General features: G+C 41.7%; 1 protein-coding gene across 4 annotated transcripts in view; it reads right to left on the bottom strand.

Moving 5' to 3' along the window:
- Positions 1-16,130, bottom strand: part of SMYD3 (SET and MYND domain containing 3) — a gene marked incomplete at its 5' end in the record, with an annotated part of 376,460 nt that overhangs the window by 336,125 nt on the left and 24,205 nt on the right. For all 4 annotated transcript variants that reach the window (XR_014166902.1, XR_014166903.1, XM_081905838.1 and 1 more), the window contains 2 exons: positions 148-255; positions 5,169-5,232. Coding sequence is in view for 2 of the 4 variants with exons in the window: in XM_081905838.1 (XP_081761964.1) it covers positions 148-255; positions 5,169-5,232 (172 nt within the window). The remainder of the gene's footprint in view (positions 1-147; positions 256-5,168; positions 5,233-16,130) is intronic.

Raw genomic sequence — 16,130 nt, 5'->3', positions numbered from 1 at the left:
CTATCTACAGTATCCCCCTGCTGGCCCAGGGTGAGAACTTCAGTACATAACAGAAGCAATAACAACTCTGTGAAATATAAGCCTCCTCAGCCACAGTCAGGGCAGATACCTTTTCAAGGATCAATCACAGGTAGAGAGTTTACTTACTAGTTTGAAAATGATCCTGCCAACAAGCCTCACTGAGTCTGGGGGGAAGTTAGGCTCAATGCTCTTAATACACTTGCATTCCCGTTTGTGGTCCTGCCAGGCTTCTTTCTACAAGTTGTGATAAAACAGAAGTTATTTTGCTGGTAAACTTTTCAGATATTGAAATATAATAAATATGAATTATTACTGCAAGAGACCAGTGCACAAATAAAAGTGATTTTGCGCAAGCATAAGAATATTGGGATCCAAGCCACTGATTATGGTTGGACATGTGATTTTTGCAAGAAATGCTGTTGAAACACTCGGTCTATTTTTACTGCAAGGTATTAATTGTTATTAGAACTACCAACCATTTAAATGTTTTAGCTGATCAACCATCTGTCTTTTACATCTAAATAATTTTGCATATTACCCAAAACTCAGTATAAGTGCCTTTGTAGGATTCTGGAGACATATTAGAATTTAAAGAAAATTCTACCACTGTGTATTAAATGAAAATATTTTCCCTATTTCTGTAATATAAAAAGTGCCCTTCCATTTTAAGCTCTTTGCCAAAATTTCACCCCACTGATTAATTAACTAAAACTATCTGTGCAGGAAAAAACACAACCCACATACAGTACTAACAAACTTCCCTATATAATTGTTACATTTCTTCTTTCAGCTGTTTTACAGACCACACTAAGCTACTCTGCCAGGATACTGGGACCTACCAACAAATGTGCTGATACTGCACCTAGATAAAGGAGTATTTTCTGAGATCTCACTCATAGCCAGGCAAACAATTCATCCCCTCCCCTTGTTTGACTCTTTTGAATTTGTAAATTTGGGTCAAGATCTGAATAACAAGGAACTGATCTCACATCTTTCAACTGCAGCCTAGGCCAAAACTGCCAAGTTTGGGAAGACCTTTGATTTCAATAATCTGAACTATTAGACTATGTCAAGACTTGGTAAATCAGCGTTATTAAAAAAAAATCTCACATACGGTAAGCGGCAGCGGGAGGCCCCATTAGCTAAAGTGGTACCTCAGGTTAAGAACGGACCTCCAGAATGAATTAAGTTCTTAACCCGAAGTACCACTGTATCATCCAATTTCCTACATTCATAGGTGAGTGTGGATCCCTAAAGTAGACAAAACAGACCATTTAAGCAGATAAGGAGGTATTTGGGAGGCATCTAAAATACCTCCTAAGGAGAGTGGGAACCCCAGAACTAGCCTGATGAAGACTGATCACATTCAGTGGTCACAGAAAGCTGACTGACTCTTCGTAGGGGTACATAAAACAGGGTAGGAAGGGAATGGATTGTCCTGGAGGCAGGGCTGACTAGCTAGAACCCTCAAACAGCAGTAGCCAGTCAACACTGCAATGTTTTGTTGCAGGTCCCCCTTATTTTTCTCTAAATCTGATCTCCTGCGGAAAAATGAATAGGAACAAATCTCTGCCTTTTGTAAGATGCCGTTCTTTCCAGTGGAGCTTTCTGCTTTGCAGCAACTCTGATCCTGGCCCAACGGAATCAGTAATCCTCTCCTCAGAATATTTATGTTCAGCCTCCAATTTTGACTGTCCCTTGATTTCTACCTCAAAAAGATTTTTCTGGGTTTTCGTTGCTGCTGCTGCTGCTATGCCAGGTTTTGCACAGAGACTGGCAGGCAGGCAGACAACAGAAGCAAGAGGCATGACATGGGATTAAGGAGTGCCACTACACACAAATCTGCAAGAGCAGCTGAATGGACAAAAAGCATTTCTGTTTCTGGCACATGAAATAGTGCTTTAAAATTATACAGCTCATATTTTAATTTCACCCTTGCTGTCTTTGAACTAGGCCTGCACCAAATGGTCACAATATTTTCAGTGTGAAAGAAGTATTTTTGGAGAAGCCAAAATGGCCCATAAATCAGTGCACACCTTCCAGAGTTGTTTGTACGTTGTTCACTACCCAAAGGGTGAATCCTTGTGTACCATTATTTTTAAGGGGTGGTTTCTTTATTCGCCACAACAATTCCGGCCACTCTGAGATCATGCAATCAATGTGAAGATGTCGCAACATCTTAAGTCAGAGGAAAGAGTCAGGGTTTCAGGTTCAATCCGCAACATCTCCAGCTAAAAGGGCTCTTGATAAGAAGCTAGAATCACCCCTGTCAGTTAGAATAGACTTTACTGGGCTAGATGGACCAAAGGTGTGACTCAGTATAAGGTATATTCTCATACGAAAAATATGTAAAATAACTAAGCAAGTATTAGACATCACCCCAGAATTGGCCCTACTAAACATCTTCCAAGACAACAATGCCCATTTACACCACAAAGAACTCATAACCCACCTACTTTCAGCAGCCAGAAACACCATAACCAGACACTGAAGAGACCTGTCAGGAGTAAGCATGGACCAATGGTACCAAATAGTATGGGAAATAGCCCTACTAGAAAAATTAACCAATAAACTGAAACTGACACGGGGACAAACAGAAGAAGGCACCTTTACCCTGGTATGGCTCCCCTTTATCACATACACAGCCCAACAAGACAATGACAATAATCCACCAACAGCATACAAATCAATATGGCTAACCTGATCCAAAACACCCACCCACCCCACTCACACACGAAAACAAAGATCACCATAGCCAAACACAAACAAACAACCACATCCTAGGCCAACTCCAACCTCTCCCACCACCAAAGAAACACAAATGAACAGCAGAGAACTGGCATGAACAACGCTGACACCAAACCCTACATACATTAAGCAAAATAGAAACATCACCACCCAACCCAACCCCACCCCTTCCCCACTCCTAATGTCTCAACAAATGAAACTGATATGTAAAAATGTTACATGGAAAAAATACGAGAGACATTACACATACTTCTGTAAAACAAGAAAATCTTTAATTAATTTTTAAAAAAGTATAAGGTATATTCGTATAATTCACATACCCAAACAGATTTGACTTATGATGCTAGAAAGCCATTTCAAAGTGAAGGTGTGCACAGAAGCTTAACCAGGCCATCTCTCAAAAACTGCTGAAAGGGCAGATGGTGCATTTAGCTTATTGTGCAAGTTTTTGTGAAAAGTTCCCACTCTCAACTTGGTTTTGCTCCCCCTTGCAAATAATTGTTTTGGACTTCACTGAAAGTTCACCCTTCTAACTTGTCTGCTGTTTCGCATGGACTACAAAGCGAGAGCTATCGGAATATAACTGTAACTCAAAGTATCCAGAAAACAAAGGTTATATGAATCCAGTTTCTTTCACCCTAAATAAACAGTCGTGTCTCTAATCATTAAGACATCATTCTGCATAACGTAGCTGTACTGGCATGTTCCTCCCGAGCCAACTAAAATTGTTCTTTGAAGCCAGCCTTTATCTGACATGCTTTGTTCCTAAAATAAATGCTGGGAAGGAGTTTAAAATATGCTAGAAGTGACACTGAGATGATCAACTGTTTATGCAGCCTTTAAAGAAGCAAGGAGATGAAATATGCAACATCACACAAAATCGTGTGTCTCATTCTTCTAATCTTAGCAGTGCTTTTTAAAGTCAGAAAGACATTGGAATCACATCTTTATGATCACTGCCAATTTGAATCCATTCACATCGTGAATACAGACTGCTTACAAACAGGCATAGCCTTTCCTAGTTTAGGCACTGTCATGGCTGCACCTGCTGCTGCAAAAGAACCCAGTGACCTTGTGTGTGTATTTTGCATGAACAGTTTAACTTGGCGAAGTTCGACCAATGTAACATAGTGCTTTACTTCTGGTTGCATTTTTAGGCAGGTGTTTGGTTTGGTTTTTGTTATGCCTAAGTATTATTTGTGGGACACAGGTGGCGCTGTGGGTTAAAGCCTCAGCGCCTAGGACTTGCTGATCGAAAGGTCGGCGGTTCGAATCCCTGCTGCGGGGTGCGCTCCCGCTGCTCGGTCCCAGCGCCTGCCAACCTAGCAGTTCGAAAGCACCTCCGGGTGCAAGTAGATAAATAGGGACCGCTTACCAGCGGGAAGGTAAACGGCGTTTCCGTGTGCAGCTCTGGCTCACCAGAGCAGCGATGTCACACTGGCCATGTGACCCGGAAGTGTCTCCGGACAGCGCTGGCCCCTGGCCTCTTAAGTGAGATGGGCGCACAACCCCAGAGTCTGTCAAGACTGGCCCGTACGGGCAGGGGTACCTTTACCTTTACCTTTAAGTATTATTTAGGTTTTTTTTAATGTAAAGGGGTAAAGGGACCCCTGACCATTAGGTCCAGTTGTGGCTGACTCTGGAGTTGCGGCGCTCATCTTACTTTATTGGCCGAGGGAGCCGCCGTACAGCTTCCGGGTCATGTGGCCAGCATGACTAAACCACTTCTGGGCAAACCAGAGCAGTGCACAGAAACGCCGTTTACCTTCCCGCCAGAGCGGTACCTATTTTGACGTGCTTTCGAACTGCTAGGTTGGCAGGAGCTGGGACCAAGCAACGGGAACTCACCCCATTGTGGGGATTCGAACCGCCAACCTTCTGATCGGCAAGTCCTAGGCTCTGTGGGTTAACCCACAGCTCCACCCGCGTCCCTTATTTAGTTTTTTAGTTACAGTTAATTTGTATACCGCTTCATATTTCAATAGAACTGTCTAAGCAGCTAACAAATCCTACCAAAAAAGAACCAGTACAGAAAAAATGCAAAGCAAATTCCACATTCAAAACCTAAGAATACTACTATTACTAATACTAATAATAATAATAATTCATTTTTAAGTAACATAATTCAATATATCAGTGTACATAAGTAAATTAACCAAGAACCACAAAAACAAAACAAATACAGAACATAAAAATATATACAGTTACATCAAAATGCAACGTAATGACACTGTACCATTAAAAAAAAAAAATTTGCATGTGCATGCATGTATAATTTTTGCTGGCCATGACAACCAATTTCCTAGATCTTAAGAAGAGTTAATGGGGAAAATATCAAGGCTAAAAGGGTAACATATTTGCATTATTCATTTGCAGCTAATTATCAGAGTAATGATTACCTGGCAACGTACATCACAGTATCTTGCAACTTTGCACTGTGAACACCTAAGCAGTCGATCCTTCCTGTTGCAAAGGGGAAAAAAGGGGGGTGAAATACTTTGAATATTTAAGACAAATAACTTTCAGATAAACTTTTAAAAAGTATGAAAAGCCTAATGCTAGAGTAGCAGTCCACAATCCAGGGAGCATTTTTAGAGCCAAGTTTCAAACTTGGTTTTTGAAATGGTTTATAAGGCTGCTTAATGGAGTGAACTAACAAACCTGCACTTTTTGGCTTCCTAGGTTGTGGTTCTAGGAAACAGCATTCTTTGCTACTGACAACTAGGCAAGCTGTTTTGTGGTCTGACTCTCCATCTGAAATAAAAACTGCAGAGAAACAACTTGTGTCCTTGTGGTTGTACACATCACCTTTGTATTGTGCCCAGCTGTGTTTCCTAAAATCTCAATAAAAAGGAACTTGAGAATTCTAGGTCAAAAAAATGACCTAGAATATTTACAACTTCTATTTTTGTATGTTCAATGGGCATAAAGTTAATTATTTTAACTCTGTTTGATTATTAAACAATATATTTTCCAGGAGAACAAAAAAGATGGAAAGTCTCAGAATCCAATATTCATGCTCCGCTTGAACAATTTACAGCTTTTGCATCCTGTATGTAAATAATTCATAATATTTATAGGGGCTCTTCAAGCAATACCTGTTTGCTGTAAAATGAAATGCTACAATCCGGGTAGAATATATTTTACCTTTTATTGGGTGCAACAGTAAATAAAAGAAATAACCTTTTTATTTTATTGTTCTCTTCTCATACAGTCAACTATGTTTGTGTTAAACTATGTTTAACACAGGAGAAATCCCAAGCTGATTTGCAGTAAACAACACAGTGGGATATGGTTGGCCTTTTGAGGTCAAAAACGTGATATTCCATTGCAAGCTAAAATTCAGTAAATCTTAGTCCATATTTTATCTGCCTTAAGCAAAATTCTTGCTGTGAATCTGTAGGCGCATTGAGTTGCGGCATATATTTGTACTCTGAATTCCCCATCAATATAAAATAGCATTAAAGTTCTGTCTAAATTGTTCCAGGGTCTGTAAGGCACTTGGGAGGGGGGCATACAATCAAAAGAGATGGGGAATTTAAACTAGAGGTGCATTTGTATATCGTTATAACGCTTGGTAGAAATGCTTTTTTATATAATTCCTATTGTTTTCTAAGTAATAAAAAGATGTAATTTAGTCCTTCAGTTAGCATGCTCAACAAAACACCCCAAAAGATAAGTGAAGAAATAAATGACTAAAATATTATCAATTTTTTTTAAAAAAACTTTCCAGTGTGTGGTTTTAACTGTAACACTTTAGTAGGGTTACAAAACTTTTAGTAGATTGATCAGTTAAATCAAAAGTAGCTCCAAACTCATATGGCAGCAGATTATTTTCCTGATTAATTAATTAATTAATTAATTAATTAAAAGCCACATTCCGTACTGACAATCTGCCAGCTGAGGTCCATGGAGCTGTCAAAGGGCTCATATACAAGGAGAATGCAACAGCAGGTATACCGCAGGAACATCCCAGATATGCCATCAGAACAAAGTTGTTCTGCCTCTGAAGATACACAGCGGGAGACAGACTGCAGCTGTGGGCAGAAGGCAGGTAGGATGGAGATGTCATATATCCTGTGTCATATATCCTGTGCCCCTTCATCCCACAGTCATGCTCTCCAAATGACCTAACTTTACACCAGCCCCTCACATAGTGCAAATAAGGGGAGAAATTTTAAAAGCTGCCTCTGAATCAAAGACTGAGCCACACCCATGTCACCATGACAGAGTATAATATACGGCGTAACAAAGCACCAACACATAGCGCAGCGCCCGTATATGAACCCCAGACAGGGAGCTCATAACTCAGATCACAGGGCACACAAAGCGATGGCAGAAAAATTCAGTTTGCTGGGGTGCTAACTTGAATAAAATATTGGGGGGCAGTAAGCCCCGCCCTGCATTACTGATCACATGACTCTGTGCACACAAAGCATTTGAATGGCAATGCCCATCAACTTTGACGAACCCGGCCCCTTCCAATATTTTATAGGGGATCCGAAGACCCTCCGACCCCTAGGAGCTGACTCCCATGGTTCCACTTGGTAAGATATGGGCTGTGATGCAAGTATTGCTGAAGACACAAGGGAATGAATGAATGAATGAAATTTATTACAGTTCCAGACTAGATTCACATTCCGTACTAAGCAAACACAAAACACAATAGAATTAAGACACAAGGGAAGAATACTTGTTAAGTTGTGGGTGAACATATCAGACGACACAGCGATTCTTCAAACAGCTCTTGTTTATTCACAGGCCAGAACAGAACTGAACTGAAGGGTTCAGCCAGCCTGCTTATATAGAGCTCCACTACAACGCAACAGTAACCATTTTCTGTAACTATCCAATCACTGAATGTCACTTTCAATCCCTTATTTGCATATATGGACCTGAGTGAAAACTATCTACAGTATCCCCCTGCTGGCCCAGGGTGAAAACTTCAGTATATAACAATACTTATCTGCTAGGAGCTGGAACAGGCACAACCCACCCTGGGGCAATCAGTTTTCTTTGGGTTCAGATTCAAGATGTCCACTGTACTAGTAACTACAGGGCTGGCTCAGTCATGAAGCAGGGTGAAGCAGTCACCTGAGGCAGCAGAAGCCCAAGAGGAAGTGCCCCTGCAGGCACTCCACCTGCGCTGCCGCCATGAACAGAGAAGCGAGATCTTGCCAGAACCTGCCAATTCACAGGCGCTGCCATACAACCCAGGTAAGAGAAGCTGTGGTGGCAGCACATTCCTGTTTTGCCTCAACCATTATTATTATTTTGCCATACTGCCAGCTCCCTACAGCATCTGAACAGTGTGACATTTTGCTAATACAGTACATCTCTCTAGCTAATGTGCAGACCCGATACACTTGATGGAAAGAAGATGGGTGCAAGTAATAGTCTGAACTGCAGGCTCGCTCTCCTCTCCCTCTCACTACTTTCATCTTTGAGATTCATATCAGTTATTACTCTCACTATAGTAACAGGTGTAAAAATAAGCAGCAGCTGCATTTCACAGACCATTATTCAGGATCAGCACAAAATTCAGCTGTTTTGAAGTAAAAACATACTGATAGATCCAAACTCATAAAACCACAGAATTGTAGAATTGGAAGGGACCACAAGGGTCATCTAATCCAAGCCCCTGCAATGCACTCTGGAGCTCAAACCCATGACCCTGCTATTGAGAGTCTCATGCTGTACCAACTGAGCTATCCCAGCAGTCACATAATATTTCTGAAATAGTTGATATTAATGCCCTGCGCAGGATTTATAGATCTTGATTTTCAAAAATGTAAACCCCGAAGTAATGACAATTAGCATATTAATTCAATCTGTTTTTCTTGGCTTTATGCCAAGGGCGCCTACACAGAATTCAGTGAAATCCATTCAGGTTAAAACAGAGGTATTTTGGTTTAACTGGATTGTACATTGGGGTTTCTAGATCACTACAGGATTGTTAAAAATGTATTTGATAGCTTAACAGTAAAACTTAAGAAGATAGGTAAGGAGGGACATTGTAGAGATTTTTGTAACCGAAGTTCAAAACCTCCTGCTTGGCAGGGGGTTGGACTCGATGGTCCTTGTGGTCTCTTCCAACTCTATGATTCTATGAGTCTATGATTCTATGACTCTAGATAGCAATAACCTTTTTCTCCTCTTGCAAGACTAAAACTCAGGGCTACCCAGGGCAATGGATTCAGAACAGACACAAGAAGCAACTTCTTAACAGAAAGCAAAACTTAGGAAATTCACTGACACGGTATGTGGAGATGGCCAATAACGTAAGAAGGCTTTAAAAGGGAGTAAGAGAAACTCATGAAACAAAGATCTATTAATGGCTGTCATGGTGGCTATATCTAACCTCCACGTTCAGGGAGAGAATGCCACTCAACACCAGATGCTGGGAAACCAAAAAGAAGAGGGTTGATGCTTTCAAGGCTTGTTGCGGAAAGGGGGCTTCCTGGAAGAATTTTGTTGGTCATGGTGGGAAACAGACTACTGCAATAGGCAAGACCTTTGGTCCAAGCCATCAAGGTGGTTGTTATGTTTGTATAAAGCTACAGTGGTACCTCGGGTTACATACGCTTCAGGTTACAGACTCCGCTAACCCAGAAATATTATCTCGGGTTAAGAACTTTGCTTCAGGCTGAGAACAGAAATCGTGCTCTGGCAGCGTGGCAGCAGCCAGAGGCCCCAATAGCTAAAGCGGTGCTTCAGGTTAAGTGGTGCTTCAGGTTAAGTACAAACCTTCGGAACGAATTAAGTACTTAACCCGAGGTACCACTGTATATCTATGTGAAACTCACCCAGTGGCCCACGACCTGCAGTCCCCAGGCAGCTCAGGACTCAGCTCACCCATAACTGTGGAGCTAGGCCTCCAGGCAGCTAGCTACAAACATCAACAGCTTAGTAGAGCTTAGGTGCAAATGTTTGGGTCTTTTGTGGAGGGCCATGTCCTCTATTGTCCCATGTGTCAAATAAGCAACATGTTTTAGGTAAAGAATAATTATCTGGTTTTTATTTTATCCACTGTTTTATTCTGCATCCTGTTTTGATGATATTAGAGAATAGCCAGGATCATTTGTGAAGTGGTCTGGCTAAGATGGTGAACAAGCAAATTTTCTTTCAGTGTAATATAAGTGATCTTTCAAGGTCCTTTCCCCAGTTGTTGTTTTTTCAGTCTGCATGTTGTCACGTTGCTCCTTCAGATGTCCCACTGCTCTGCGTTATCAGTCATCACAAAAACATCAGCACATCCCTGTGTCTATTACGCTCACTGCTAGAGGCCAGGCTGGCCTTGGAAACTACCTACCTAAGAGTCATTTTTCTCCTCTGTGCATGCCTAACCTTTCTTTTCACCATACTAACAGTTCAAGCACACAGCGAAGATAAAAGAACAACAGGAGTTTGAGGAGCTATTCAGGACTTTGAAATAAGTTGAGGTGTGTAAAAGTTCAGCAACAATGCATCAATACTGAAAAGAAGATAAATCACGGCATGAGTTACGATTCTGAGGGTCTAATCCAAAGTCCTGTTGAATCAATGGCATGCCTGCAGCATATTTCAATAGGTTTTGGTCCATGCACTCTGTGAACTGCAGTAATTATGTGAATGCAGTCTTTATAAAAACACAGGGCTCTCCATTTCCATACAAAGATGTTTTTCAACAATACTGTCGGAGCTTTACAACAACCTGGTTTGGATCAAGGCCCAACTAGCAGAGCTTTCCATTTTCAAAAAATGCCCCAATCAGATGTCTCTACAAGCTCACAAACAAGGCTATAAGGTGATGGTCATGTGAGCCATTTGCCCCCAGCATTGTAAGGAGGTGCCTTGTATCTCCTGAGCTGCTCCATATAAAACAAAGCTCTGTGTTCCCCCATTCACTATAAAGAGGAATCTAAAAACAGCTATAACTCCTTTTAGCCAATATGGATGAAATGCACTTTCACTCCATAGCTCCCCCAGAATAGATTAACCCTGAATGGTTCAGGGGCTTGGGGGGGAGTAATAGGGACTTTCTTTCTTTCACAATGCCTTGGAGCTGGGGTCTGTCTCTTTCTGACCTTAACTAAGAGGCGGTACGTATTTGTGTGTTGTGGGTTTTGGATTTTGCAGCTTCAGATCAGCCTTTCTGTCTAGTGGTTGGTTGTGTCCTCCAAGTGACCAATAGGCCTAACAATATGAGACTGCCTAGTCTGCTGCTTGCAGAGTTCTGAAGTGCTCAGGGTTGATCTGTGGGTTTTGGATTTTCTTTTCTAAAAAGCAGAGCAATAATTGGATTTCTAAACAACTTAAATGAAAGTTTTAACTTTAAAAATAAAGTCTCCACAGCTGTGCTATAGAACTAAAAAGTAATATAGAGCTCTGCAGTGCTCTGCAGGCAACATTTTGGATATCCTTACTTCTTGAAAAGCCCAAGGTCAGAGAGGAACATAGTGATATCATGGAAATACAGCACAGAAACAGAGCAACGAAGTGACACAAAACTTTGTGCCAATGCACACCATTAGTATAGTGCCACTGTCATCAGGTTATATTTGTTTCCTAAGTTTCCCACCTTTCCTCCAAAGAAGCCAGGGCAGAATTTTGCATCGCACCCCAAGAAGCCCAGGGACCAAACTCCAAAACACAACAGCTGTGCAGCTAGTTGTAACATCTGGATTAATTTACCTCTGGACAGGGTAGCATAAGGTTTTGCCGTTCTTTAACCACTGTCCTACACTGGCTGCTACACTGGTGAAACCAAGAACTCTGTAGTGTAACGACACCCAAGTGTACCTCGGGTTACATACGCTTCAGGTTACATACGCTTCAGATTACAGACTCCGCTAACCCAGAAATAGTGCTTCAGGTTAAGAACTTTGCTTCAGGATAAGAACAGAAATCGTGCTCCGGCGGGGCGGCAGGCCCCATTAGCTAAAGTGGTGCTTCAGGTTAAGAACAGTTCCAGGTTAAGTACGGAACTCCGGAACGAATTAAGTACATAACCCGAGGTACTACTGTAGATGTTATGGAGGGAGGGAGAGGAACTAGATCTGTGGCTGTCACTTATATTGGCAGCAATGTGTTGACTGTGGCCCTGAAAGAGAGGGGATTATTTGAACAAGGCCACTCATTGAGTTTCGTAGCTTAGTGGGAATTCAAAACCTGGAATGCTCTCACTTAGAAAAATCCACATTGTAGCCTCTAGTTCATGCTATCTCTGCTGATTCATGATGCAGGGCTAAGGAAGACTGGGGCATTAAAGCAAATATTTAAACAGCTCTGTGTTCTGATACAAGGCACCACCCTGATGTATCTAAAATCTTCTGTTAATGCAGAACTTTTATGTTTATGTTACTTTACAATCCCTTTTGCAACACTTTCTGTTGGAAACAATTGTGTTAAAATCAAGACTGACGTCACAAGACATGGTTGGCAGAGTTGCTGAATCTGTGCATGAACCAACATGCAATTATTATTCTGCTCTTTGACTTGCAGAGGGTTAGATTCACAGCAGGCATTCAGTGAAAACATGACAAACCTTTTCTGTTTGCTGCCCCTGCCCCATATCCTTCTAGTCAGGGTAAGTTCAAATAATTAATATCTCCTTATCTCTCCTCTTCACATGTAACCTTGGGATGATGGTATGCTGCTTTCAAAACCTTTTGAGACTAAAAGAAATCTGCGGATAAGTGACTTCTGTAAGTAAAACAAAGCCTTAGGCAAATTGGATAAATGCAGAGCAGACCATAGTTACTTTAAGAAAAAAAGTATCATTTCTGTCAATTTACTTTTTAGGTTAGCCTTCACTTTTTTGGGGGGGTTGCTTCAAAGTGCCTTTCAAGATTATACTGTCGCTGGCAAAATGTTCTTATGGTACCCATTCTACCTGATCAGGGATGGGGAACCTGTGGCCCTCCAGATATTGTTGGACTACAACTCCCATCATCCGAGGCCATTGCCCATGCTGGCTGGGGCTAATGAGAATTAGGAGTCCAATAACGTTTAGATGGCAACAGGTCCCCCAACCCAGTTCTAGGTAATTCAGCATTGTGGCATTTAATTATCTATTTGCTTTCTTATTTTATATCCCAAATTTTGCCTTTGTGTCGAGTTGAAGACCTGCAAGTAAAATTCCATGCTGCAGTATTGCCAGAATGGCCAACCTAGAATCCTCTGATGCCAGACCCAGGTCCTATCCACTGAAGGAAGGAGAAAGGGCAAAGACGTGCCTGCAGTAAATGAAGGTATCCTTTTGAGTCAGATCAGCAAGGAAGCTAAAGGCAAAAGCCTTAATGCAGTTCAGGATTTATTAGCTGACACACTGTAGCCTATTGGTGCAAGGAGTTTTCCTTGGCTAATCTCCTTAGTTTTCCCCTGTAGCCAGCATAAATTTCTGCCTAATCCCTGACTGCCATTCCTCAAATCCTCAATTCAAGTGCTGCCTGGGGAGCAAGCCAATGTAAGTCTTGCCATCTTTGAACCCTGGTCCATTTCCGCTCTGCTTGCCTTCCTTGTACAGGTTATAATTACAGCGGTTGCAAAGCATTCATCTGTTACAACTGAGTTAGGACAGTAAACCAGTTTTAGATTATGTGGACAAGGTCAAACTTCAGTTGCACCAACCAGAGAGGAAATCAAGCATAGATGCAAGAATAATCATAGGGTAAACAAACAAATAAACAAACAAATCTATACTAAATAGAGTATGGTATTGCAGTGCGCCTATCCTTATAATGTGGAGTAGGTTTTACACCACTACTGAAGCAGAGCATCAATAATTCCTGGAGTAGATGGTTGAAACAGTTCAATTTCCCATGCTTTCAATACACATTCCTTTTTGTGTGCAGCAATGCTAGCATTTGACTTCAAATGGAACTGTAATGTTGAAGCCTCTCTTTTTTTTTACATTTTATATATGGAAATCAACAGAAATCTCATGACACTTATCCAGTAGCTCCCAATGAATCCCACAAATATATCCATGTTTACATTAATGAGAAGGAAGAAGCCAATGATCAGTTGAGTAGCAAAAATCAGTATCTGACAACTGATACTGGTTTGTCAGTTTTAACTAGTAACTAGAGGATATTTTGATCTATAAATTATGCATTTTTCAGGCTCCTGAATTATTGCTGTGGATAAAGCTTCTTATCGCACTTGGTCTACTATGCCTTGCCATCATGGGTATTCATTAGGAACCTGGAGGCTTTTTCCTTTTTCCTTATTTGAAAATCATACATGTTTAAGGTTATTTCAGTTCAGACAGGATTTGGTGAGAACCTGGAATAAATTGTCTTCTTGATATGCCAATTTTAATGGGAATTAACCCAGTAACTGGGTGAAATGACTGCACACAGATTTTGATCTTTGCTTTGTTTTTATTATTTTCCTTGAATAAATATGGTTCCTGTGCTAGAAACCTGCCAGATGATAGTCAACACGATTAGGCAGAAGCATGACTGCAATACAGAAGCAGAAAAGCTGAAAGAAAGTCATGGGTGGCACAGGAAAGGAATATAGTTGCACTGTATTGCATACCCCTTCCATCTGTGACCACACCCGTCAAAAGGGCAACTTCACACCAGGCCCACAGTAGATCTGGCACATGCTATTTCCCTCCCATGGACTTCCGTAGGAGGGAAGAATAGAATATTAAGCAAGCTGCTCACCCACATTGCCATGAACTATGGAGAAAGGACACATTGCATCCAAAGATGTTAGGATTCTTTTCCCGTGTTGCAGTCATGGGGTTCTTTTTATCACATGACGGTGTATGTTTTCATTCCACACTGTGGGAAGTGACAGAGACAGGATGTTTGTATTACTGTGTTTCTGTGATGTAGGATGTTTATCCGTTGTACTTTCTCTTTGCTGTCTGATGCTGAAGAGGAAGGAGCTGAGTTACAATGCTCCGAATGTGTAAATAAACGTAGTTTAGCCAAATGCTGCGCTACTGAGTCTGTACGCTGACTGCCTATACTCTGCTGATCCTGAAGTGTGCTGATGCCTCTAAGGTATCAGTCGCTGTGATGTTCAGGCTGGAGAAAGATTTTGAATCTCCCGAACGAACGACCAGGAGGGAGAGAACATGCCAGTCGGGCATCTGTCTCTGCCAGACTCCTACTTGTGTGTAGGACCTCCTGGCAATTATACAAAACAGCCTCCAGAACACAAACAGGAACCTCAACAGAATTCTAGCGCTTCTGTGCCTATAGCAGGTAGCCCTGCCTCAGGACTCCAAACACAAAACAACACCCATCAGAGTTCAGCAGGACAACCCAGGATCCCAAGACACACACCTCCCCTCCATGGCTCCTCCTACCCTCCTTTACTACATGTGAATACTGTGTCTTGCCTGAACCACATTGTTCGACCTCTGGCAAGCTCCGTTAAAAATGGGTAGCTGAATGCATGAACTGACTCCATTAAAAAAATATTGCCTTTGACATGAGGCAAGATGAAATTAAAGTTCACTTTCCTTGCGGTGAGCCATTCCCACATGGAAGTAATGGTTTGATAATGCAGTTAACTGATGAATATACAGGCATACCCAGCTAAGCGGGTCTTCATTGATGGCTCGGTGGATCCAGAAATCACATCGCTGGATGCAATCCAAAAGCAAGAGTTGAATTAAAAGCTTTCATCAACGTACACTGCACACTAACTTGTAACTGAACATGCCAAAACACCTTATCCAAATTCATATGCACATTACTTTACATATATACTGCCAGGGTACTGCCATCGGAACAGGGTAGGGAAGCAGAGGGGCAGTTGGGTTACAGGGAACCTCCGAAAATCTTGAGAAGCAGTTCCTCTTCCTGTGGCGGGGAAAGCCACACCTCCAGTAGGGAAGAGGGGAAAGGACCAGAGGATGCTGCTGGGAGCCTCAGCACCGCTCCTGGCCAAGCCGGCCAGAGGGAAGCACGTCTCTTCCGTTGCCCACCCTGCGCAGAGGTGTAAAACACAAAGAAAGAAGGAAAAGGCTGGGGGTGACTAAGCTGTTATGTTGGGGGAGGACCTGGAAACGACCACTCCCAGATTCTGCTAGCGATTGAGGCAGACATGAACTTGTGGTTCTGCACTGTAAATAGTTTTGCACCAAACTAAAACCCGTAAAAGACAGGTCGGTGTCCTGACTGGTTACTCACGAGCAACCACCATTGCCATCTGACACATACATACCTCATTTTATTTGTATGCCACCTTTCCACAGTTCAAACCCTGCTCAAGGTGGCTTACAACGTGGAAAAAAATACTTTAGATAAGACTAACATCAACAAAAACTCAATTATCACAAAAATGAAGGAGAAATGAATAAAAAATGTAATATAAAATTATTCAACTTCCTATAGTGTTGAATTCCATCCCTA

The sequence above is a fragment of the Podarcis melisellensis genome (genome assembly GCF_964234715.1).
Source record: "Podarcis melisellensis genome assembly, chromosome: 3".
NCBI lineage: Eukaryota > Metazoa > Chordata > Lepidosauria > Squamata > Lacertidae > Podarcis > Podarcis melisellensis.
This window is presented reverse-complemented; position numbering and strand designations above follow the sequence as displayed.